We start from the raw sequence: 20,294 nt of genomic DNA on the forward strand, positions 1-20,294 counted from the left end.
AGCAGGGCTCAGGACCAAAGGTTCTGGACTCACTCTAAGCCTGGACAGCCAATACTCTCCCACCCCTGGGGAGGAAAGCACCCATTTTGTCTTTGATTGCCTTTCAGCCACACCAAGGAAGGAAACAGCTCCCCACAATGTGAAAACCTCAAGTTTTCTGCCTTTCTTTTGCAGCAAGGGAATAAAACCACTTTGAAATAAAACACCCAGGAGATGCACTTCACCACCTTAACAATCAGCAGTCCAGCCCATACTGCTGAGGCACTCACTTGAGATTTGAAGGAGGAGGTTTAACTGTCCTGGTAATGTGCCTGTGACCTCTACTGCCTCCTGGTTCCCTAGGGACGCCAGGCTCAGCTGCATCCCAACTGTGGCTCCAACTGCTGAGGGAACCAAGCCATGAGAAACAGTGGTGAGAAATTCTTAGTATTACGCACTGTTGGAAACAAGATTAGAAAGACAGGACAGCTGAGATGGGCTCTTTTTGAATGGGAAAATTGAATCAACCATGTCAAAGTCAATAAATGGATGCAAGAAAGGAACTCAGTAAGAGCCATGTTTTGGTCCCAAAGCCCAAGGAAACACGGAATCACAGAATGGGTTGGTTTGAAAGGGACCTCAAAGCCCATCCAGTTCCAACCCCTGACATGGGCAGGGACACCTCCCACTGGATCAGGTTGCTCAAAGCCCCATCCAACCTGGCCTTGAACCCCTCCAGGCATGGGGCAGCCACCACTGCTCTGGGCAACCGGGGCCAGGGCCTCTCCACGATCACAGGGAGACATTGCTTCCTAAGATCTCATCTCAATCTTTCCTCCTTCAGCTGAAAACCATATCACATCCTTGCACCCCCCGACCAAGAGCCCCTCCCCAGCTTTCCTGGAGCCCCTTTCAGTAATGAAAGCTGATCTAACGTCTCCTTGGTCCCTTCTCTTCTCCAGGATGAACAACCCCAGCTCTCTCAGCCTGTCCTCATACAGGAGGTGCTCCAGCCCTGGTATCATCTCTGCAGCCTCCTCTGGACTCACTCTAATAGCTCCATGTCCTTCCTGTACTGAGGGCTCCAGAAGTGGACACAGGGCTCCAGATGGGGTCTCACCAGAGCAGAGCAGAGGGACAGAATCCCCTTCCTCGCCCTGCTGGTTCCACTGCTTTGGACACAGCCCAGGACCCGGCTGGCTTTCTGAGCTGTGAGTGTATGTTGCCAGCTCATGTTGAGCTTCTCACCCACTAGCACCCCAAGTCCTTCTCTTCAGGGCTGCTCTCAACGCATTAAGCTCATGTCTGCTCCCAAGGACCTGGCTCAGACAGCACCAAGTGTTTGCAAATGTACCTGAGCTGCAGTGATGAACAGCTACAACTGCTCCCACACAGGAGCTGGTAGGTTGAGCATCACCACTGCACTCTCTGCGGCTCTGTCAACCTTGCCAACACAGCTATATTTTTTTTCCTAGTGTTAAACTGAAGAGTAGACTTGTTCCAAAGGCTCGTTTATCTGTAGATCTATCTGTCTTACTTGGGCACTCACACTGGCTCTGGGCATGAGCACAAATCCCCTCTGCACCCTCTGCTTCCCCAAAACAAAAAAGATAACCTATCTCCAAAGAGAACAAGAGAACAGTTGCATTATTTTTCTAAGCAGGGCATTGAACACAGGATATTAAACACAGCATTGATTTTGACCTTATAAAGAAAAAGTGGAATGAGCTATAGCTGTTACTAGGGAAGGGAGTGGCTGGGTGATCAAAGTTGGAGAAGAATAAAAATGCATTTTTTTTTCATATTTGAAGATCAGTTTACCCCCAAAAACTTTCTCTGGTTTTCCCAGTCAGCCTAAGGAAAGCCACCAGATGCTTCCTTGTCCTGCACAGAATTAATGTTTGTGAAAACATCTGTGAAGCCCTGGCGTGGGAGAAGGACAACCTCACAGCAGATGCTTTTCCTGTGCTGTGAGGAATCCAGTCTCTATCTCCAACACGTGGGCTTCTCGCTCCCCCTGAGTGACTGTGGGACAGCAGCGGATGGCTCGGTGGCTGCAGCCCTGGGACCAGCTTGCCCTCTCTGCTGCAGAGCTCTGCAGGATTCCCTGAAGAATCTCTTGCCCCGAGGGTGGAATTCATTCCTCAGTTGGAGATATAAAAAAGCCAATCTCTTTCCTTGCACATTGTATCACACCACACACGTTTCCACCCACGAAACAACACCCACTTTGTTTGGAAGGAAAATAAACCAAAATGCATTTTCTCTAGACTTTCGAAGAAAATCTATTGTAGCTATCCTTGTCTCAGTCTGTCTCCAGGGAATGTGGAGGCTCAAAAGATTCACACGTGTCTTCTTCCAGCCTGGGAGTGAAGCGATGCTGCAGGGAATGATGATTTTTGGTATAAGATTCACACCATGGTGGTGCAGTTTGCAAGGCCCCCGGTTCCCTCTTGTTCTGAAGTGAGGATGCAGCTTTATCACCTACACAATTCCAGCCTATTGGGCTTTAAATATGTATTTTAAGTCCTAAATTGCAGTGGAGAATGGATGAAATGCTGCTTTTCCTGGGAGCAGCCTGCGATCTGAGGTGCTGAGGTTGGGACAAAAAACATTTGGAGAGAGCACGGCCTCGCTCCTGCAACCGAGCCCAGGGCAGCCGGGTGGACTTGGGCTCCATCGCAAACCTTTAGAGTGTTAATAAATTTGACCCATCCCACCGAGACAACAAGGTGGTGTGGATGGCAGCTCGGCTGTCAGCAGTTGTACGTGTTCAAGAATCATGAGATCATCTGTTTTTTGAAAATAATCCAATATGTAAATTATCTGCCAGAAGGAAATGGAGACAGCTGGTTGGCAATGGCTAATTTAACATCTATGTAAGGTCAAGCGATACTGCAAAGGGGCTGCGACTTCAGCATCGCTCTTGCAAGACCTTGGCTATGTTTGAATTGCTTATATATAAATGGCTTAAATAAAGTTACTATTTCTCTGAAGAAAACAGGTTTTGTTTATCAGCAATGACTAAAACCAGTTAAAAATTACTAACTACGCTCTCAAAAGGGCTGGAGTTGGCGTCTTGGTCTCGGAGTCGGGAGTTCCAGGTGTCCCCTGCAGCCTCCAGCCGAGCCTGTCCCGTAGCTCCCAGCAGATCCAAGCTGCTCTTGGCCAGAGCTGGTGCCTTTGCTGCCTTTTGGCCGTCAGCGTTGCCTAGCGGGGTGATTTGGCTGCCCAGAGCAGGGGTGGCTGCCCCATCCCTGGAGGGTTCAAGGCCAGGTTGGATGGGGCTCGGAGCCCCTGATCCAGTGGGAGGTGTCCCTGCCCGTGGCAGGAGGTGGCACTGGATGGGCTTTGAGGTCCCTTCCAAACCATTCCGGGATTCCCTGATTCCTTGGGCTGTGGGATGAAACCGTGGGTCTTACCGAGTCTCTTCCTTGCATCCATTTATTTGACTTTCACACGGTCGGTTCCATTTTTCCCTTCCGAAGCGGCGATTCCAGGGTTCCCCCCGCAGCCCCCAGCAGCCGCTCGCTCCCCTCCCCGGGCAGCGCAGCCCGAGCCGCCGCTATTTAGGGCGGCGCTGCCGGGGCCGGGCGGGGCCGGGACGGCGCCGACGGGCGGTGAGTGAGTGCGGGCGGCGGTGCGGGGCCCCGAGGGCGCTGCGGGGCCCGGCGTGGGAGCTCGGGGCGGGGGGCGCTGCGGAGCGGAGCGGGGGGGGGGCCTGGAGCTCGGGGTGGAGGGCTCGGGGGCCTCGGGACTCGGAGCGGGGGGCGCCGGAGCTCGGGGTGGGGGGCTCGGGGGGCTCGGAGCTCGGAGCTGGAGCTCGGGGGGCTCGGGGCGGGGGGCTCGGGATTCGGAGAGGGGGGCGCTGGAGCTCGGGGTGGAGGGCTCGGGGGCCTCGGAGCTGGAGCTCGGGGGGCTCGGGACTCGGAGCGGGCTGCTCGGAGCTCGGAGCTGGAGCTCGGGCGGCTCGGAGCTCGGGGCGGGGGACTCGGAGCTCGGGGTGGAGGGCTCGGGGGGCTCGGAGCTCGGGCAGCTCGGGGCGGGGGGCTCGGAGCTCGGAGCGGGGGTCTCGGGGGGCTCGGAGCTGCCGTCGGCGTCGCCCCCCCCGGGCTCGGCGAGCAGCGGGACGCTCGGAGCGGATCCCGCCGCTCTCTTCCCCCGGCGGTGATGGGGAAGCGGAGCGACCGCGTCGGGAGCGCAAAGGGGCGCTCCGAGAGCCGCCCGGGCCGCTGTCTCCGCCCCCGCCGGGGGGACACGGGGGAGCCCGGCCCGCTGCCGGCCCCGCCGAGCGCGGTGCCCCCGGAGTCGGCGCCTTCCACGCTCGGGGACCCGCTCGGGTGCCGGCCGGGCTGTTCAGGGCTCAGCCCGCGTCTTCTCACCTGGAGCCGGTGACCAGGCGGCGGGGGATGCGCTGCGGAGCTGCAGCACGGCCGGGGACCAGGGCTCTGCCCCGCGCTCGGGACCCACCCGCATTTCCAGCAACGCGGGAGACTCGATCAAGGGCTTCAAGGAGAATCACGTTCCCCAGGGTGACAGTGACCTCGCCAGCTGTGAGCCTGAAGTAAACCCCAAGGGAGAAAAGCCCTTCCCAAAACTAAGCGGACAACGGACTTCAGAGTGGTGGGAATTACCCTGCCAGTAATTGCAAATTCCTCATTGCGGGAGCTGCTGCCGGCAGGGCGTTAAGGAGGTGGCTCCGGGGAGCAGTGCCTGGGAGCAGTGAGGTTTCTCAAGACAAATTTGCCTTTGTTTTTCATGTTCTCTGCAAAGTTAAAGTGGCATCATAACAAAGGGTTTAGGCTGTGCAGCATGTATGCTTCTCAAGTATTAAAATGAACAAATGTCGAACAAATGTCAAACAAATTGTAAATCCGTTCTTTTCATGTTGCGTGTAATGTTTCCTGGTTTTCTCATTTTCCCCAGATCCTGCTGGTCTCAGAGTAGCGTCCTCACCAGACATCATTTCGATGGCATGGGTTTTTTTTTAGGAAAATATTCTTCACAGAAAGGGTCATTGGGCACTGGCAGAGGCTGCCCAGGGAGGGGGTTGATTCACCTTCCCTGGAGGGGTTTAAGGGACGGGTGGACGAGGTGCTGAGGGACATGGTTTAGTGTTTGATAGGAATGGTTGGACTCGATGATCCAGTGGGTCTCTTCCAACCTGGTTATTCTATGATTCTATGATCATTCATTCATTTTTCCTGAAATCCCAGATTGTTCTGTCACCTTTGCAGCTGATGGTCACTCTGTGTATCCACTTCTGCTGAGCGGGGAGGAGTTAGAAATTGAGCACGTGTGATGCAGGCACGCGTGAGCAAATGGTAGGAAAAAGGACTTGGCAAAAAACCCCAATCCTTTTCTGTGGAGTGAACAATGCTGATTTGCAGCTCTGTCAGAAATACATTGCTTAAATTGAGACATATCAAAGTGCAGGAAGATGCAAGGGGCCTGTCTATTTTCAGTGTCTAGCGCAGAGTAAGCATGATGGCAATGCATTGTCCTCACCTGATTGCTGAATGGAAACCAATGGCAAAGATCCTTCTCTTCTGGCACATCTACCACAACGCAGCCTTTGCCAGTTAGAGCTGTCCTGCATGCAGCTTCGAGGGGAGCCATCCTGATATAAAAGGTTAGCATAAAAGAATTGACTGTTTTCCTCTCTGCCTTTTGGGTAAAGATTCCCTTCAGCCCCCTTGACGATGCACTCAGCGGTGCCTGTGAAGAGAGACGCCCTTCAGAGTGCACACAAGTTGGGATTCACCCACTGCGACCCCAGAGCTGCACTGCAGGACTCATCAGAGATGTTCCTTTTTTCTGTCCTGCCTGTTCTCAGCCTGTCCATTACCAACCCTGTATGAGCACAGAGATGTTGTGCAGGGGAGAACACAGACATTTTAACATCTCTGAGCTCATGGGGAGAAAATAAGCAGCATCTTTACCATAAATACTGAAGTCAGAGTCATAGCTGTTCCGGTTTGTATTTGCCTGGATTTCTATGTCTGGAGAGCTCTTAACAGGTCATCTAGGGGAATGCTGCTTCCTAGCGTGTTATGGATGTTCATGACTGAAAGGGTCAAGCACTGTATGTCAGGGGACCTTGTGTCTGTATCCTGGAAAGTGTGTAAGACAGCAGAGGAGTATAACAAAGTTCAGTGAGGAGAGTAGAGAATCAGTAGGGAGCAACACTCAGAAAGCCAGGGACATGTGAAAAATGCAGGTGGGGGTGGTGCAAGTCTATCAAAAGAACATTTTGTTACAGTGCTCCTACCTGGTGCAGTCATAGAGAGTTCTTTCCTCTCATTCATGCTCTGGCATGGTGGAAGCCAGGGGCTCTGGTGCCCAGTGACACCCAGTGACAGTTGGTGTCAGCAGCGACATCGTCCCTCAGCAGTCTGTGCTTGAAGGCAATTCCAGTTATCTCCGTTCTCTGTCTGTGTGGAGCCCCACAGTGCCCCAGTGCTGAGTCCTGAGCCAGCTCCACGTCTGAACTGTGATGTTCTACAAACTTTGCGCTGACTTGGATCTTTTGTTTTGAATTGGCTGAGTTGACACTGAGTTGCAGTTGAAAAAATGCTTGGGTTTTGCCCCATTTTACACAGGGCAGAGCTGTTGAATCCATTTCACTTCCCCGGTGCTGAATGGATATTGGAAATCCTATTCCAGAAAGATTGTTAGGCCTGTCCTTAAAGATTGGTGACAGAGATGTCACAATGTCCCCAGGCAATGCTTCAAGAGTCTCACTGCCCTTACCAGCTGTGAGGGTTTCCTCACAGCTCAGTTTCTGCAGTTCTGTCCCTCTCCTTTCAGCAAAATTAGTCACAGCCATAGGGAACACGCTATTCCTTCCTGTTCTGCAGCAGGATTTCATGCATATAAAGACCGTTGAACATCTCCTTCAGCTATGTCCTTTCTAGCCCTGACATTTCTATTCATTTGGTCTACTCCCATGTGTTTGCTTGCAAGACAGTTCTCACTGCTCTCCTCTGATCTCTTTCTATGGGGTCTGTATCTTCTTGGGAGCAGTGCCCAAAGCTGAACACAGGGATCCCACTTACCCTTGTCCAAGGTGAACAGAACAAGATTCAGTCAAGATCTTATTCCTAGTTACACACTGGCCAAGGTCTTTGCCATTTTGCCAAGGTGCAACATGACTGATGCACCTACGCTGTGCAGAGCTTTAACCCTGCTGGTTGCTCTGTCATAGGAGAGGGCAGCTGCTTGTCTCCACCTGAACTACATACCTTGCTCTTGTTCCTAAACTTGAGTTTAACATTCCCTAGCATGCTTTAACCCCTTCAGTCTCATTTCACTGGATGAAGTGCGCCATCCATTTAATCACCCCAGCCATTCCTGAAAGTAGCAGCTGCTGAGCCTCCTCGTACCATCACAGTAGAATCACTCCGTGCTTCACTCTGCATCTGTGCAGGTTTAATCCTTGTGTGCTTTCAGACACATCCAGGTGCCAGCTTGAGGTCCTTCAAGCACAAGTTGTTCTGGGTTTCTTTCTGAATTGCTTCCAGGACAGACAGTAAGGGGAGGCAGGGTGGATGAGTGCTTCTTCCAAGAAGTGTAAGACCTTATTTCTGCAAATGTGCAATTGAATTTTGTTTAATGTTGTGTGACGGGTCAGTGTGTGCCTGCAGAAGCTGACCTGTTCTTTGTGTAGGCAGTAAGATGATGTGCTCTGATTAAGTGTCTAGAGTTAGGCACATCAATTCTACAATCATAGCTTGCATTTTTAAGGCTTGACTATTTATTTAAGTGCAAGTTTTAGCACATCAAGCAATGCTTTCCAAATCCTCTCCAGGCAAAGCTGTAGGATACTTTCTGGTTAGGGATAATTCTTCTCAACTTCTTGACTGGACAAAAGGTCAGACAAGAAAGGATGGCTGAGGTGTAAGAGTGAAATTATGCCTATGGATGGCCCTGAGAAATCCCAGTGGAGCACTGTGCTCAGAGATGTAGTTTGATGGGAATGGCTGAGTACACTGAATCCAAGTGAAACAAAGCATCAACGAGTGATGTGCAGTGCAGTGCTGAACCGAGCAAGAATAGTTTGGACGAGACCTGCAAGAACTTTCCCTTCTTTGCAGCTTTTCCCACCTTTTATAAATGCCAGTTGATTTTAAAAGTGCCAAGGTTTGAGCAAGGTTTGAATGCCCTGGGCTTTTCCAGAGCCCTCCGTATGAGCCTGGTTCCTATTGCTCCATTGAATGGATGCTAACATTTAGAACCTCATCAAACACTTGGAGAAGTCCCTGAGTCTGAAAACAGTCCAGAGTCACTTTTTAGGAAGCTGTAATAGTGATTCCTGATCCAGTTCTAAACAGGCTCTGGTACTTCAGGGCAGGGACCTGGGAGACCCCTGCCTGATGATCCCTGCTCTGACTTTCCTGTTGTTCACCACTGCTTCCAGACTCTGGACAAGGCTGCGAGGTTCAAATTGGGTTTTTAAGTGCCAGAGTCACTCCAGCCTTCCTTTGCAGGAAAGAAATGGGCACCACCTAAAACAGGCTTCTAGGAAAGGAGGGAAAAGTAATCTCCCTAGAGAGAGCCTGAGAAGATTACCACTCCCTAGGTGTCAGATGTGCCAGGTCGGGCCTTCGGTGTCAGTTTGGTGATACTGATCGCAGTCAGTGTCACTCTGCTTGTCTCAGATCCCACCTTGCAGGCACTTGGGCACAGTCTGTATTACAATCTCACACCCACTGTGTTTCATTGGCTCTTACAATTCCACTTATATAACATAAGATAATAATGAGAGAGGAAAACATGAGAAAGAAAAAGTTTATTGGAGATTTCCATTGTGTGTGCTTGTCATCAAGGACTTTACAGCTGAGCGAGTCTCGGTAACACCAGATCTAAGTGCTCTCATCCCTGCTCCTTCCAGAGAAACGATTGGCAGCACAATGTAGAGTGTGTTTTTGCAGTGCAGTTTTTGCCAGCATCACTGCCCACTCTATACCAGCCTTTCTCTTTGGTAAGAAATATTTAGTTATAAGGTGTAACAGCAGTTGTAACTTGGTAGTTAGCAACCGACTGGATAGCTAATAGGTGTTGGTTGCATACAAAGACAAAAGGAAAAATATCAATACTTTCTTGAAAGCCGAGCAAAAATATAGGAAGAGAAGAGAAGAGAAGAGAAGAGAAGAGAAGAGAAGAGAAGAGAAGAGAAGAGAAGAGAAGAGAAGAGAAGAGAAGAGAAGAGAAGAGAAGAGAAGAGAAGAGAAGAGAAGAGAAGAGAAGAGAAGAGAAGAGAAGAGAAGAGAAGAGAGAAGTTGTTAAATCTCGACAATATTTGCTTACCAATTATAGTTGCTTATTTAAAATGGGAAAAGTTTTGTATACAGTTGATCATCTAGTGCATTGTTCTCTATAGCAAAGGAACAAAACAGGCATAGCTGGTTTACGTTGAAGTAGTCGCAATAATCCTGCTATGAGAGATGTAATTGTGCTGCCTGAGCCGTGCTGCATATGCAGCATCATGTGTGATTCTCTAGAACCAACTCTTTTGTACCAGCTCCCCTTACAGTCAGCAGAGGGAGATGCTCAGCCCTAAGGGCTGAGCCACCTGTCAGGGCTGACAGCTCTGCTGAGGTTCAGATCTCTATTCATCAGACTGTGATGAATCCCACCTAAAATTTGTTATTTTGTGATGCATCACTGAAGCAGGGAGCAAGGAAAGGAAAACCAGTGCTCACATTGCTGATTTTATAACTAGTGGAAAATGTTGTATCCATAGCAAATGGAATGGATAGATCAGGTCACACCTAATGTAATGAGACAAAGAAAATATTTTTTCTAATAAAAAGCATAGAAAGTATAGAGTTCATTGAATTATAACACAAATGATACAGTGTTAGTAATCACTAGTCAATATATACTTATAGTATTTGAGGTTTGTGATTTGCCCATATTGGTTGGACAACTCATGAAGTGCAACAACACACCGAGTTCAGAGGCACCACAAAGAAAGGCCCGGAGGGTGCAAACTAGCTGTGACTGGAGATATCGGAGCTCTGTGTCTTGACATGGGTTTCAGTATTAAAAAGTTGTTTGGTGTTGATGTGAAGTATATCTGGGCTCTTAAAAATGTCTTGAGTAGTCAGAATAACCAGCCTTGCTAGTAACAGAGCTGCCTTGCTACTCTCTAAGTGCACGAGGCATTCAGGTGTAAACTGCTGCTCCTGTTGATTCATCTCAGAGTCTGAACAATCTTTAGTCATTTATTCTCTAATGCAGGCACCTGCAAAAATCAGAATCCTGTGTAAAATGTTAGGGTGGAATGAGTAAGTGACAGCTCCTCCCCAGGTGCAGGGCGGTGTGAGCAGAGCTGGGTGTGTGTCCAGATGCGTTCGCCTACCTTGGCAGCGCCTGCAGGAGTGAGCATGACCCAGCATGTGGGCAGGAGGAACCCGCCCTTGGGTGCTGTGCTGTGAGAGGCACCTGCTGAGCACTGGCCAGATGAGAACCTGTCCCCGTCGTCCGCCTGGAGCACCCAGCCCTGTGGAGAGACTCTGGAAGAGGAGGCCGAGGCTCTGAGCAGTACTTATCTCCTCCTGCCATCAAAGGGATTCTGCGCTCTCGTAGCTGAGTCTTGCTCAGCCCTCCCTGGCTGGTACAGAAGGCGGTGGAGGAGCTGGAGCCAGAGTGATGGGAAATTTCTCTGTGGCCTGCACAGCAGCGGGTGAGGACAGAGGGGCGAAGAAAAACCTTGCCCTAAGTGCTGCACGGCTTTCCTGTGCTCTTGAGATTGCAGGTGCTCTTGGCTTCTCCCCAAAACTGTGATGTTCCTCTGGCTCACGATCCTTGCTTGAGTGGAAAACAAATGAGAGGTTGCTGTTTTGCTCATCCCTCTCTGCCAGGGACACAGCACCTGCTCTTGGGACAACAGCAATATTTTGCAGATGCCCCTCGTTTTGCTCTGAGTTCAGCAGTGTAGGCAATGCTGAAATCGTGTCCTCATCATGTGAGGACACTCACTTCCATTCTAGATTATTCTGCTTCCATGGTGCAACTGTGAGCTCAAATGGTGAATTAGCTTGCGCATAACAGCAAGTCACCAAGCTCCCATCGCAGTTCTTGAACGGATCCTCCACAACTTTTCTTCTGTATTTGTGGTGGCACTGTGGCAATCTTTTCCGTACACAGTGCAGCCTGATCCAGCTTTATTGTGCAAGGGACATAGATATTATGTTTCCTGTCAGGTTTATTCTATCTTATTTATAGCATTTGCAAGTTGTTATGTATTTCAGGCAGCTCTAATCCAAAGCCAGGAAACTGGTTTAGGACTACAGTTTCTTTTGCAGCATGTCCAGTCCTTCATGTTGATGCATGCAAACCTACACCCATTGCATTTTAGAGATTTTACCAACTTTTTACTTTTACACAGACTCTGCCTTTTATGTGGATCTCATTTGTCAGTGGAATACACTGTGGCATTGCCTTGGTTTTCTCCCAGAAGCTGCATCCTCAGTTGACTCTAATCTATGTTACAACAGCCTTTTTAAAATGTATTTCCTGATGTTTGAACAGGGTTCTCATCTCCAAGTTGTACTCTGCAGATGCTCTTATGCTTCATGCTTGAGTCAATTGTCTCAAATATGCAAGAACTTATTCAAAACCTTCTACTTTTGAGCTTTCCTGCGAAATGCAGCTTTGAAAGGTGTTATAGCTGTTGGCAGTGCCATCTGGTGTTCGTTAGCTCACACAGGGACTTAGCTTTATTCCTAGTCAAGGTTCCAGCATGTTAAAATATCTGTTTTGTTTAGGCAGGGTAGTGGATTCGATATTTAGATGAAAAATGAGAATTGGTTATGAAAGATGGGAGAGCAAATTGATTATCAGAAGTGTATTGAAATTTCGCTCTGTTCCGAGCCTTCCCTTCACAGTTCCCCTGGGAGTTACCCAGCCCAAGGTGAGATGGTGAATCCTCCAATTCTTCTGGCTTCAGTTTGAACTTAAAGGAAACATTCAACTTATTAAAAGGCATTTCATCTTGTTCCCTTTTTTCCGGTTCTATTCAGTGAAAGATCAAATCCTGTGTTTTCATTTCAACACTCTCATTTTTGTACGCACTCCTCACCCCACCCCAGCAAAGATCCGCACCGATGTGTTCTCTTCTGTAGCTCCTCAGCTGCACCATAAACCTGCTGTCTGCAAGAACCACCCTGCTCTCCAGGAATGTCCCCTGTGCCCCCGGAGAGACAGCAGCGTGTCACGCCTGCATTTGCCCTCTGGACTGAATCTTCGGCAATCCGTGGTGGTCTCTCTGCAGCTGCAAAACCCAGGCCACGGCGCTCGGTCGTCAGAGGCTGCCAGGGCCACCCAGCCCCCTGCTTGCAGCTTTCCCCACCTTATCACAGTTTGGCCCTTGGTTTCTCCTCCAACTGAACCAGGCTGGAGACCCTTCCAGGCTGCCTTGTCCTTGCTGTGTGTTTAACCACAGAGCTGGAATGCAAAGCGTCTTTTCAAAAGAAGCACCTGGTTTTGTGTGAGAGCCCCGAGCTGTGGAGTAGTCCCAGTTGTTGTCACCAACAGCTAAGGCATATTCTCTTTTCACATGTGCCTTACTTCACCTTCCAGACTCTGAACCAAGCTTTCTGCACTGTCTACAGTTGTCTCTCCACATATAGATTAACTTATCTTTCCGTCTTTTTGATGAACTAAAAAGAATCTCTCCAATCTCTCCAGGAAATTAGAACATTATTACGCATCTCACCTCCTGGGCTTTCTGAGGAACCACTGAATATGTGGACACAGGAACTGATTGAAAGGTCCCTCACCCATGCAACCTTCAGCGCTGCTGGATGTGTAAATGAGGGATCTGGTGAGCCCCAATCACAACTGGGGTGAAGGAGAGAGGCCGTTGCCGTGAGCAGTCCTGATCTGTGGTGGTTCTGCAATGAGGAGGTGTCGTTCTCCCCATGGAAGAGGCTCTCATGGCTGTGCTGCTTGTTGTGGTTGTGTCACCACTGTCAAATATCTACACTCCAGGGTCACCCAGTGCCTCAATTTCTCATCATACTCATCATGGGTCTAAGTTTGCCTTGTCCTCCCTTGACTACCAGACCTGCACACCACTTTGGGGATGGAATTTTGGATAAACCCCAGGGGCAGCAGTGGGGGTAAACTACTGAGGACAGCAGTGTGGATAAACCAAGGACACATTTGGCCTCCTTTGCTCTGGGCTGTTCCTGACTGCTCTTGTAGGAGGCCTTGCCTGCAAGCACCCACCTGCGCTTTGCCCCAGGCTGTGCAAACTTTGCTCTGGCCAGTTGTGACACCTCCTTCTATTTGTTTCAGGCATTTCAAACTGAAAAAAATCCCACAACCCATGGCCAAGGGAACCAGGTGAAGTCCAAGAGGAGATGGACCAAGTACAGCAGCCGACTTGCTGGAGAGGATTTCCATCTGGAGAAGAGTGGCTCTCAACAAGAAAATAATTTACCACTATTCAGGATTTTTTCTTCAGTAAAAGGTAACATATTTGAAATATTAAAATATTGGGAAGACATTTGTTTTCGCTAGATGGTAGCTAATCTTCGTTACATCCTAATGTTCTGATTCTGACAGGAGTCGCATTACTGTTTTTTATCTCAGTGGTAGCGATCGCCAACTCACACAAATTGAGTAACAGAGACTCTAAAACAGACATTGCCATTAAGTACATTCAAAGGAACTTTTATAAAGTAGATTCATAGACCCTGATTCTAAAAAAATATGTAAGTGTGTAATTGTGTTCTTAGTGGTCCACGGAATTTAACAGTTATTTATAATCTATCATAGAATCATAAAATCATAGAATGGTTCTGGTTGGAAGAAACCTTAAAGCTCATCCAGTTCCACCCCCTGCCATGGGCAGGGACACCTCCCACTGGATCAGGGGCTCCAAGCCCCATCCAGCCTGGCCTTGAACACCTCCAGGGATGGGGCAGCCACCCCTTTGGGCAACCTGGGCCAGTACTTAAACGTCCTCACAGAAAAACATTTCTTCCGAACATCTCAGCTCAATCTCTCCACTTTCAGCTGAAAACCATTCCCCTTCATTGTATTCCTGCACTCCCTGATCAAGAGCCCCTCCCCAGCTTTCCTGGACCCCCTGTCAAGGAAGTTGCTTTGAGGTGTCCCCTCAGCCTTCTCTTCTCCAGGCTGGACAACTCCCACTCTCTCAGCCTGTCCTTGTATGAAAGATGCTCCAGCCCTTGGATCACCTTCGTCATTAAGCAGATGCCTATGTCATTGCAATAGAGGGGCTACAGATTTTAAGAAACGTTCTGACTCTCCCATCTGACCCTGTGCATGGCCCTAGGCTGAGCGCTGCCTGCCTGTTCTGTGCTTGGCACTCAGGAGCTTCCAGCCTGCTGAAGTGGATCACAGTTCCAGTTGGGTACCACAGCATTTGGGGCTTTTTGATTTTGCATATTTACAGTTCCATACTTTCTACTGCACAGTAGAAAGTACCTCACTGCTTGTAAGGGGAGAATTCTTTTGATGAATTGTTCTGTAGCCCCAGGAGATAATTCAACACATGAGAAATAGATTTTAAATGTCTGCACAGTATAAAGCTTTAAGTAGGGAACAAAAATTCTGTCAGGGCCACACACTCTCATAATTTGTTTTAATCTGAAGCCAGTGACTAATATCAACTGGCTGCCTTGCATAATTACTGATACATCACTGATAGGTGCTGCTCTCCCAACGAGCATGGCTAAGAGCTGCTCAGTGTGCTGTGTGTATTCCTTGTTGACAGACTCACAATCAACAGCCTTTATGCACAAGTGCAGGACTATTCAATTTAAGCATATATGCTACATAGGGTTTTGAGGACCCAGGTAAAAATCATACCAGATGAGTCTCTGCCATAGGCTTTAGAAACCTGACCTGGAGCTACTTTGAAAAATGACTGTCAGTCTGACAGCCTCATTTGTGGACAGGAACCAGGCAGTGCACTTGGTCTGAGTATGTGATAAATACCTGACTTGGGGCATGCTTGTAAAACACTGGGTTTTTTCCTTTGGTGATCAAATCACAGGAAAACATAATTTATTTATAGAAATTAATTCAGTAACTCAGTGTCTATGATTGGCAGCTGTTGGAAGCAGTAGAACCACTGACAGGCTTGTTCATATACAGGTAGGTGGATGATGTGTTCTTCATTCTATTTCACATTGCGGGAATTGTTCTAACACTGAACTACGTCCGATTTTTGCAATGTATGGGAAAGACTCAAGATCACTTTTCTTAGTAACTGAAATCAAGATTGGACTTGGCTTTAGTTTTTATGTAATACAGCCACTGTCTTTAATATTGCTTATCAGTCTGTCTAGCTGTTTTTGTTTGGATTTTCTCCTGCGTGAGATGTGTGACCAGCCTAGCATTCAGGTAAAGAGATTTCTTATATTCTAAAAGTGACATCTCTGAAGTGTTCAAGGTGTTCAAGGCCAGGTTGGATGGGGCTTCGAGCACCCTGATCCAGTGGGAGGTGTCCCTGCCCCTGTTGGGGGTTTGGAACTGGATGGGCTTCTAGGTCCCTTCCAACCCAAAACATTCCATGATTCTATGAAGTGAGCTGTTACTCAGTGAGAGCATTAAAGGGATGGTAAAGGTATGGAAAACAAACAAACTCAGAGAAGATAAAGGACATTTCTTACAGAGAAACTAGATAAACTATACCATCTCTGTTCACTAAGGAGAACTTGGAGGATGTTTACAAGCAGAACCTTTTTTTCTGGACAAAGTGAACAATAATAAATCTTCACTATCAGACAGTCTTCACCTAAAGAGTTCAACATGACTCAAGATCCAAAGTGCAATGGTACCAGCGGGGCTGTTCAGCTGGCCCTCTGCACAGATCAGCTGCAAGGCAGCTGCTGGGGTACCAGTTTCCAAAGAGATCTGGGCAACGGCTTCTCTGTAAGCCTGATGTCTGTACCCAGATGGTTTGCAGGAATTGGAATAAACACGTGAGTGTGGTGTCTGTAGGGACAAAGTGACTTTTCTAAGGGTAAGCTATGCCTTGCAAATCTGTGGAAGTAATTAAATGAAGCTGATGAGTCTGTGGATTGGGTGAAGTCCCAATTACCTGGACTCTCAAGGAACTTTTCACTAGGCACTGTGCCAGAGACCCTTAAAGAAGGCAAATAAAGAAGGCTCAGACAGCCCAGTGTATTAAGTGGTCTGGAAAGTACATGAATACTAGGGTGATGACATCTGCTGATGAAACATAACTTTTCAGGGTAATAAAGACACGGACTGACTGTGCAGAGTTGCGAAGAACCTTAGTGAAAAAGTGGGAGAAGGAATATAATGCAGATGGATGCAAAAAGTGAGCAAACATGAAAAAAATGTAGATGTTACCACTCCTGGCTTTGAAATTATGTTAATTGGGACTGTTCTGTGGAAATGTCAGATCAGTGCAAGGTAAAGATTAAAAAAGCGAGGTAAATCTCAGAAATCACTAGGAAAGAAATTGAAAAGGTAACAGAAATTATGCAGTATAAATCCATGCTGTATCCACATTTTCAACACTGTTTGTGGTTCCTGTCCCTCTCTCTCAAAAGAGTGGATCACAGTTTGGAAAGGGTCAGGAAAAGACAACAGTGTTAAGCTGATTCTATGGACTGTTGTTGGAGACAGGTTTGGGTTTGATGGACTTTGGTCACTGTGGCCATTCTTTTGTTTAAGAATCCTTATAAGTTGGACCTTTACTCAGTTTCTCAAAATCAGTCATTGGAAGAGCTTAGCCTTCGTGGGGAAAAAAAAGCCCAAGAAAGTAATAGGTAATAGTCCAGTGTGAAATACAAGACACTTCTAGGTCCCCTTACTGGAAAAATACACCTCAAAAGACAAAAGCATCCTTAAAAAATAAGTTTGACTCACAGAAGGTGGATATTTATAAAATATCAAGCACACAAAACTGAAAAGTGTTGTTTCTTATGTCAGGGTTCAGGAGCTCAAGAAAGGTTGTTTGACATCGAAGTGTCAGTGTTTCATGTGGAATATACGATGCTTTTGCCCCACAGATTCCTAACAGAGTGACTCAATTCCATGTCAGATGGCACAGAACTGTACCAGTTACAACTGACAGGCATTTCTCCTTGCTGGCTCAGAAGAGGCTGGCTTGGTGATTATCTTCTTGGAGAAGTTCAGCTCTTACAGCTTCAAAGCTGTTCATGACCCATATGCAGGACCTCTTTCAAGAAACCTTGGGCGGGCATAATGTGACATTCTGGTACTTGCAGGTGGATCTGAGTGTAAGGTCTCACAAAAATCTATCTTTAGATGCTTTCTGCAGATTTGTAAAGATTTCTGCTTACACCAGCTGAATCTAAAGAAAAGTATGGAAAAGCTGTAGCTTGTATGCTGTGATACCTCAACCTCTACAACTTCTGTATTACCATTCTGGACTGAAACATTAACTTTCTTTTTCCAGATCCCCTCAACCAGTCTATTCTTCCTCTTTTGAGGGAATCATTACTCCACAAGTCATTACAATCATTCACAATGTGTGTGATCAGGAACATCGCAGTACTTGGAAAACACTGTGAGCTTCGGTGCTGAGGCATTGAACCCTGCTACCCGACACCTGACTTCAGCATTTGAAGACTGAGTGTTGAAGAGAGAAACTGAATCATTTAGAGGAGTAAATGAAAACAGAGCTTGGCACTTTTCAAAAAAGAGTCTTTGATTTACAAATCTGACAGAAATTATGTTTACAGAAGAAATGCAGACAGCATGTCTTGGTTACTCTACTAATGAAGTGTCCGTCATAAATATTGAAAATATGACATTCAGCTTTTAGAGAGGAAGAGAAAATACTCTTGAGGATAGCTTTGTCCCAAGCACAGGGACATCAATATGCCCAGCTGTTTCTTTTTTGGACTCTCACTCTTCAGTGATGATTTATGCAGATTTGCAGAAGATTAGTTCGGAAAGGAGGTGTGAATAACAGATAATAAAAAATGATTCAGTCATCTGCAAGATGAAAATGAAAACCACATAAATTCCCACCTCTTAAAGAATCACTTGTACTGCCATGCACCAGAATCCTGTCTGGATGGTTATATTAATATTTTGCTTCACAATGATGTCATCGATATGATGTGATGGAAAATCTAGCTTAGGAGAGTGCCTCATCTACTGTGCAAGCTGACGTTTTCAACAAGTTCATATTTCTTCAGTGTTGGACTCTAGGATGAAAAGTTCTTTTTCAGCAAAAAAGTAAGCATCTGTCATTGTCCCAGAAAGATTACACTGGGAAGTGCAAAGTGAAATCAGAGCAGAGGATGACTCAGTACAACCACTCTGCAGAGCTCTCCCTCCAGAGCTTGGTAAATAAATCATTGAATTTCACTGAAACACCCCTGGCTTGGGATGAAAGGACACTGTTAGGGCTGAAGATTTCACTGTCGGTCCTGCTGTCTGTTATAACTCTGGCAACCATCCTTGCCAACGTTTTTGTTGTTATAACAATATTTCTGACTAGAAAGCTCCACACACCTGCAAATTACCTCATTGGCTCCTTGGCAGTGACAGATCTGTTAGTGTCTGTGCTGGTGATGCCCATCAGTATTGCTTACACAGTCACCCGCACGTGGGCCTTTGGCCAAGTGCTGTGTGATATCTGGTTATCATCTGACATCACGTGCTGCACAGCCTCAATCCTGCACCTCTGTGTTATCGCACTAGATAGATACTGGGCTATCACAAATGCTTTGGAATATGCCAAACGCCGGACCGCTGGCCGAGCAGCACTCATGATTGCCGTGGTCTGGATGATCTCAATCAGTATTTCTGTGCCGCCGTTTTTCTGGAGGCAAGTGAAAGCTCACGAAGAAATTGCAAAGTGTGCTGTGAACACAGATCAAATCTCCTACACAATTTATTCCACCTGTGGAGCTTTCTACATCCCAACCATGCTCCTTCTGATATTGTATGGTAGAATTTATTTAGCAGCTCGATCCAGGATTCTGAAGCCCCCTTCAGTGTATGGGAAACGTTTCACTACCGCACACCTGATTACCGGCTCGGCTGGGTCGTCCCTCTGCTCCATTAACGCCAGCCTTCACGAAGGGCATTCCCATTCAGGTGGATCCCCGTTATTTATTAATCATGTTAAAATAAAACTTGCAGATAGTGTCCTGGAAAGAAAAAGAATTTCTGCTGCAAGAGAAAGGAAAGCCACCAAAACATTAGGCATCATTCTGGGAGCTTTCATTTTCTGCTGGCTGCCTTTTTTCGTCACGTCCCTGGTCCTCCCAATCTGCCAAGATGCTTGTTGGGTTCATCCCATCCTACTGGACTTTTTTACATGGCTGGGTTACGTAAACTCATTGATCAATCCTGTCATTTATACAGCTTTTAATGAAGAATTTAAACAGGCTTTCCAGAAACTAATACATTTCAAAAAGTGTTCGTCCTGAGCCTCTCCTGGTGTGATCCTGACCCTTGTGAAATCTTGCAGCCTACCTGGAAGCTCTCTGTGCTTTTATTCCTATGGTCCAGACTGGTAATTGCCACCTCTGCTGCTACCTTATGCTGTGCATGTGATGGTGAACTTCTCCCAGTTTGGAACTTTCTACCTGGAATTCTATCTCCCATAACCGGACTTGTCTGTGGTCTCTGCAGCGATCGTTTGTGTAAGTAAGATCAACACATGAAGCAGGGTCTGTAATGAGTGAAGGAGTGGGAACCAGAGAAAAGAGTCTGTGCGATGATATGAACCCTATCAACCAATTCTGCCTTGCCTTTGTAACCTGATCAGAGGAAAATGTTTGTGTATTTGCAGGATGTCAGTACTTCTGCTGTATATTATTGACAATTTATGTAGGCTGAGAAAGTTTCTGGAGAACAGGATCTGCTGGCTGCATTTCCTGTGGCACGTGTCCTATCCATCCAAAATGGATAAAACCTGAAACCTTTTCCAAAGCCATGGGACACAATCTGACTGTGCAGAGCATGGAAAGTTTAGCACGTAAGTAAGTTCTGTGGGTATTTCACAAATGCTGCACTTGAAACTGTGGTTTTTGTGAACCGTGGAAAGAAGACAATTTATTTGAAATAATTTTTACACATTTTATCATTAGTGGAATATCCAGTGCAGAAACAGGACAAAATAAAGAGCATGAAAAATTATTGAAAAGTACCTCGATCTTACATTTCTGGTTTGTTTTTTTTTTTTCATGCACAGTAGAAACAGGAAAATACATTCTGCATGGAATGACTGGGACCTCAAAAAGAGCCAGCAGATTCCCTTTCTGGTGACAAGGAATGAGAAGTTAGAGAGGAGAGAAGGAGGTGGCATATCGAGG

The 20,294-nt window shown here is 47.2% G+C and overlaps 2 protein-coding genes across 4 annotated transcripts; one reads left to right on the plus strand and one right to left on the minus strand.

The window, feature by feature from the left end:
• Nucleotides 1-3,423: 3,423 nt before the first annotated feature.
• Nucleotides 3,424-4,455, minus strand: LOC138730416 (uncharacterized). The gene is made up of 2 exons (XM_069875589.1): nucleotides 4,362-4,455; nucleotides 3,424-4,331 (listed from the first exon to the last, which is right to left on the minus strand). Exons 1-2 carry the CDS (start codon nucleotides 4,453-4,455, stop codon nucleotides 3,424-3,426), a joined length of 1,002 nt encoding a protein of 333 aa, XP_069731690.1.
• HTR1D (5-hydroxytryptamine receptor 1D) lies at nucleotides 3,526-20,099 on the plus strand. Of its 3 annotated transcripts, none has more exons than XM_069875097.1 (4): nucleotides 3,526-3,599; nucleotides 13,288-13,462; nucleotides 17,007-17,204; nucleotides 17,266-20,099. In XM_069875097.1, the coding sequence occupies exon 4, from the start codon at nucleotides 18,270-18,272 to the stop codon at nucleotides 19,404-19,406; it is 1,137 nt and encodes a 378-aa protein (XP_069731198.1). In that variant the 5' UTR covers nucleotides 3,526-3,599; nucleotides 13,288-13,462; nucleotides 17,007-17,204; nucleotides 17,266-18,269; the 3' UTR covers nucleotides 19,407-20,099. The 3 variants fall into 3 exon arrangements, with proteins under 3 accessions (XP_069731198.1, XP_069731197.1, XP_069731200.1); XM_069875096.1 differs by having other exon boundaries at nucleotides 17,279-20,099; XM_069875099.1 differs by having other exon boundaries at nucleotides 17,417-20,099.
• Nucleotides 20,100-20,294: the final 195 nt, after the last annotated feature.

Source organism: Phaenicophaeus curvirostris, chromosome 23, assembly GCF_032191515.1.
Source record: "Phaenicophaeus curvirostris isolate KB17595 chromosome 23, BPBGC_Pcur_1.0, whole genome shotgun sequence".
Lineage (NCBI taxonomy): Eukaryota > Metazoa > Chordata > Aves > Cuculiformes > Cuculidae > Phaenicophaeus > Phaenicophaeus curvirostris.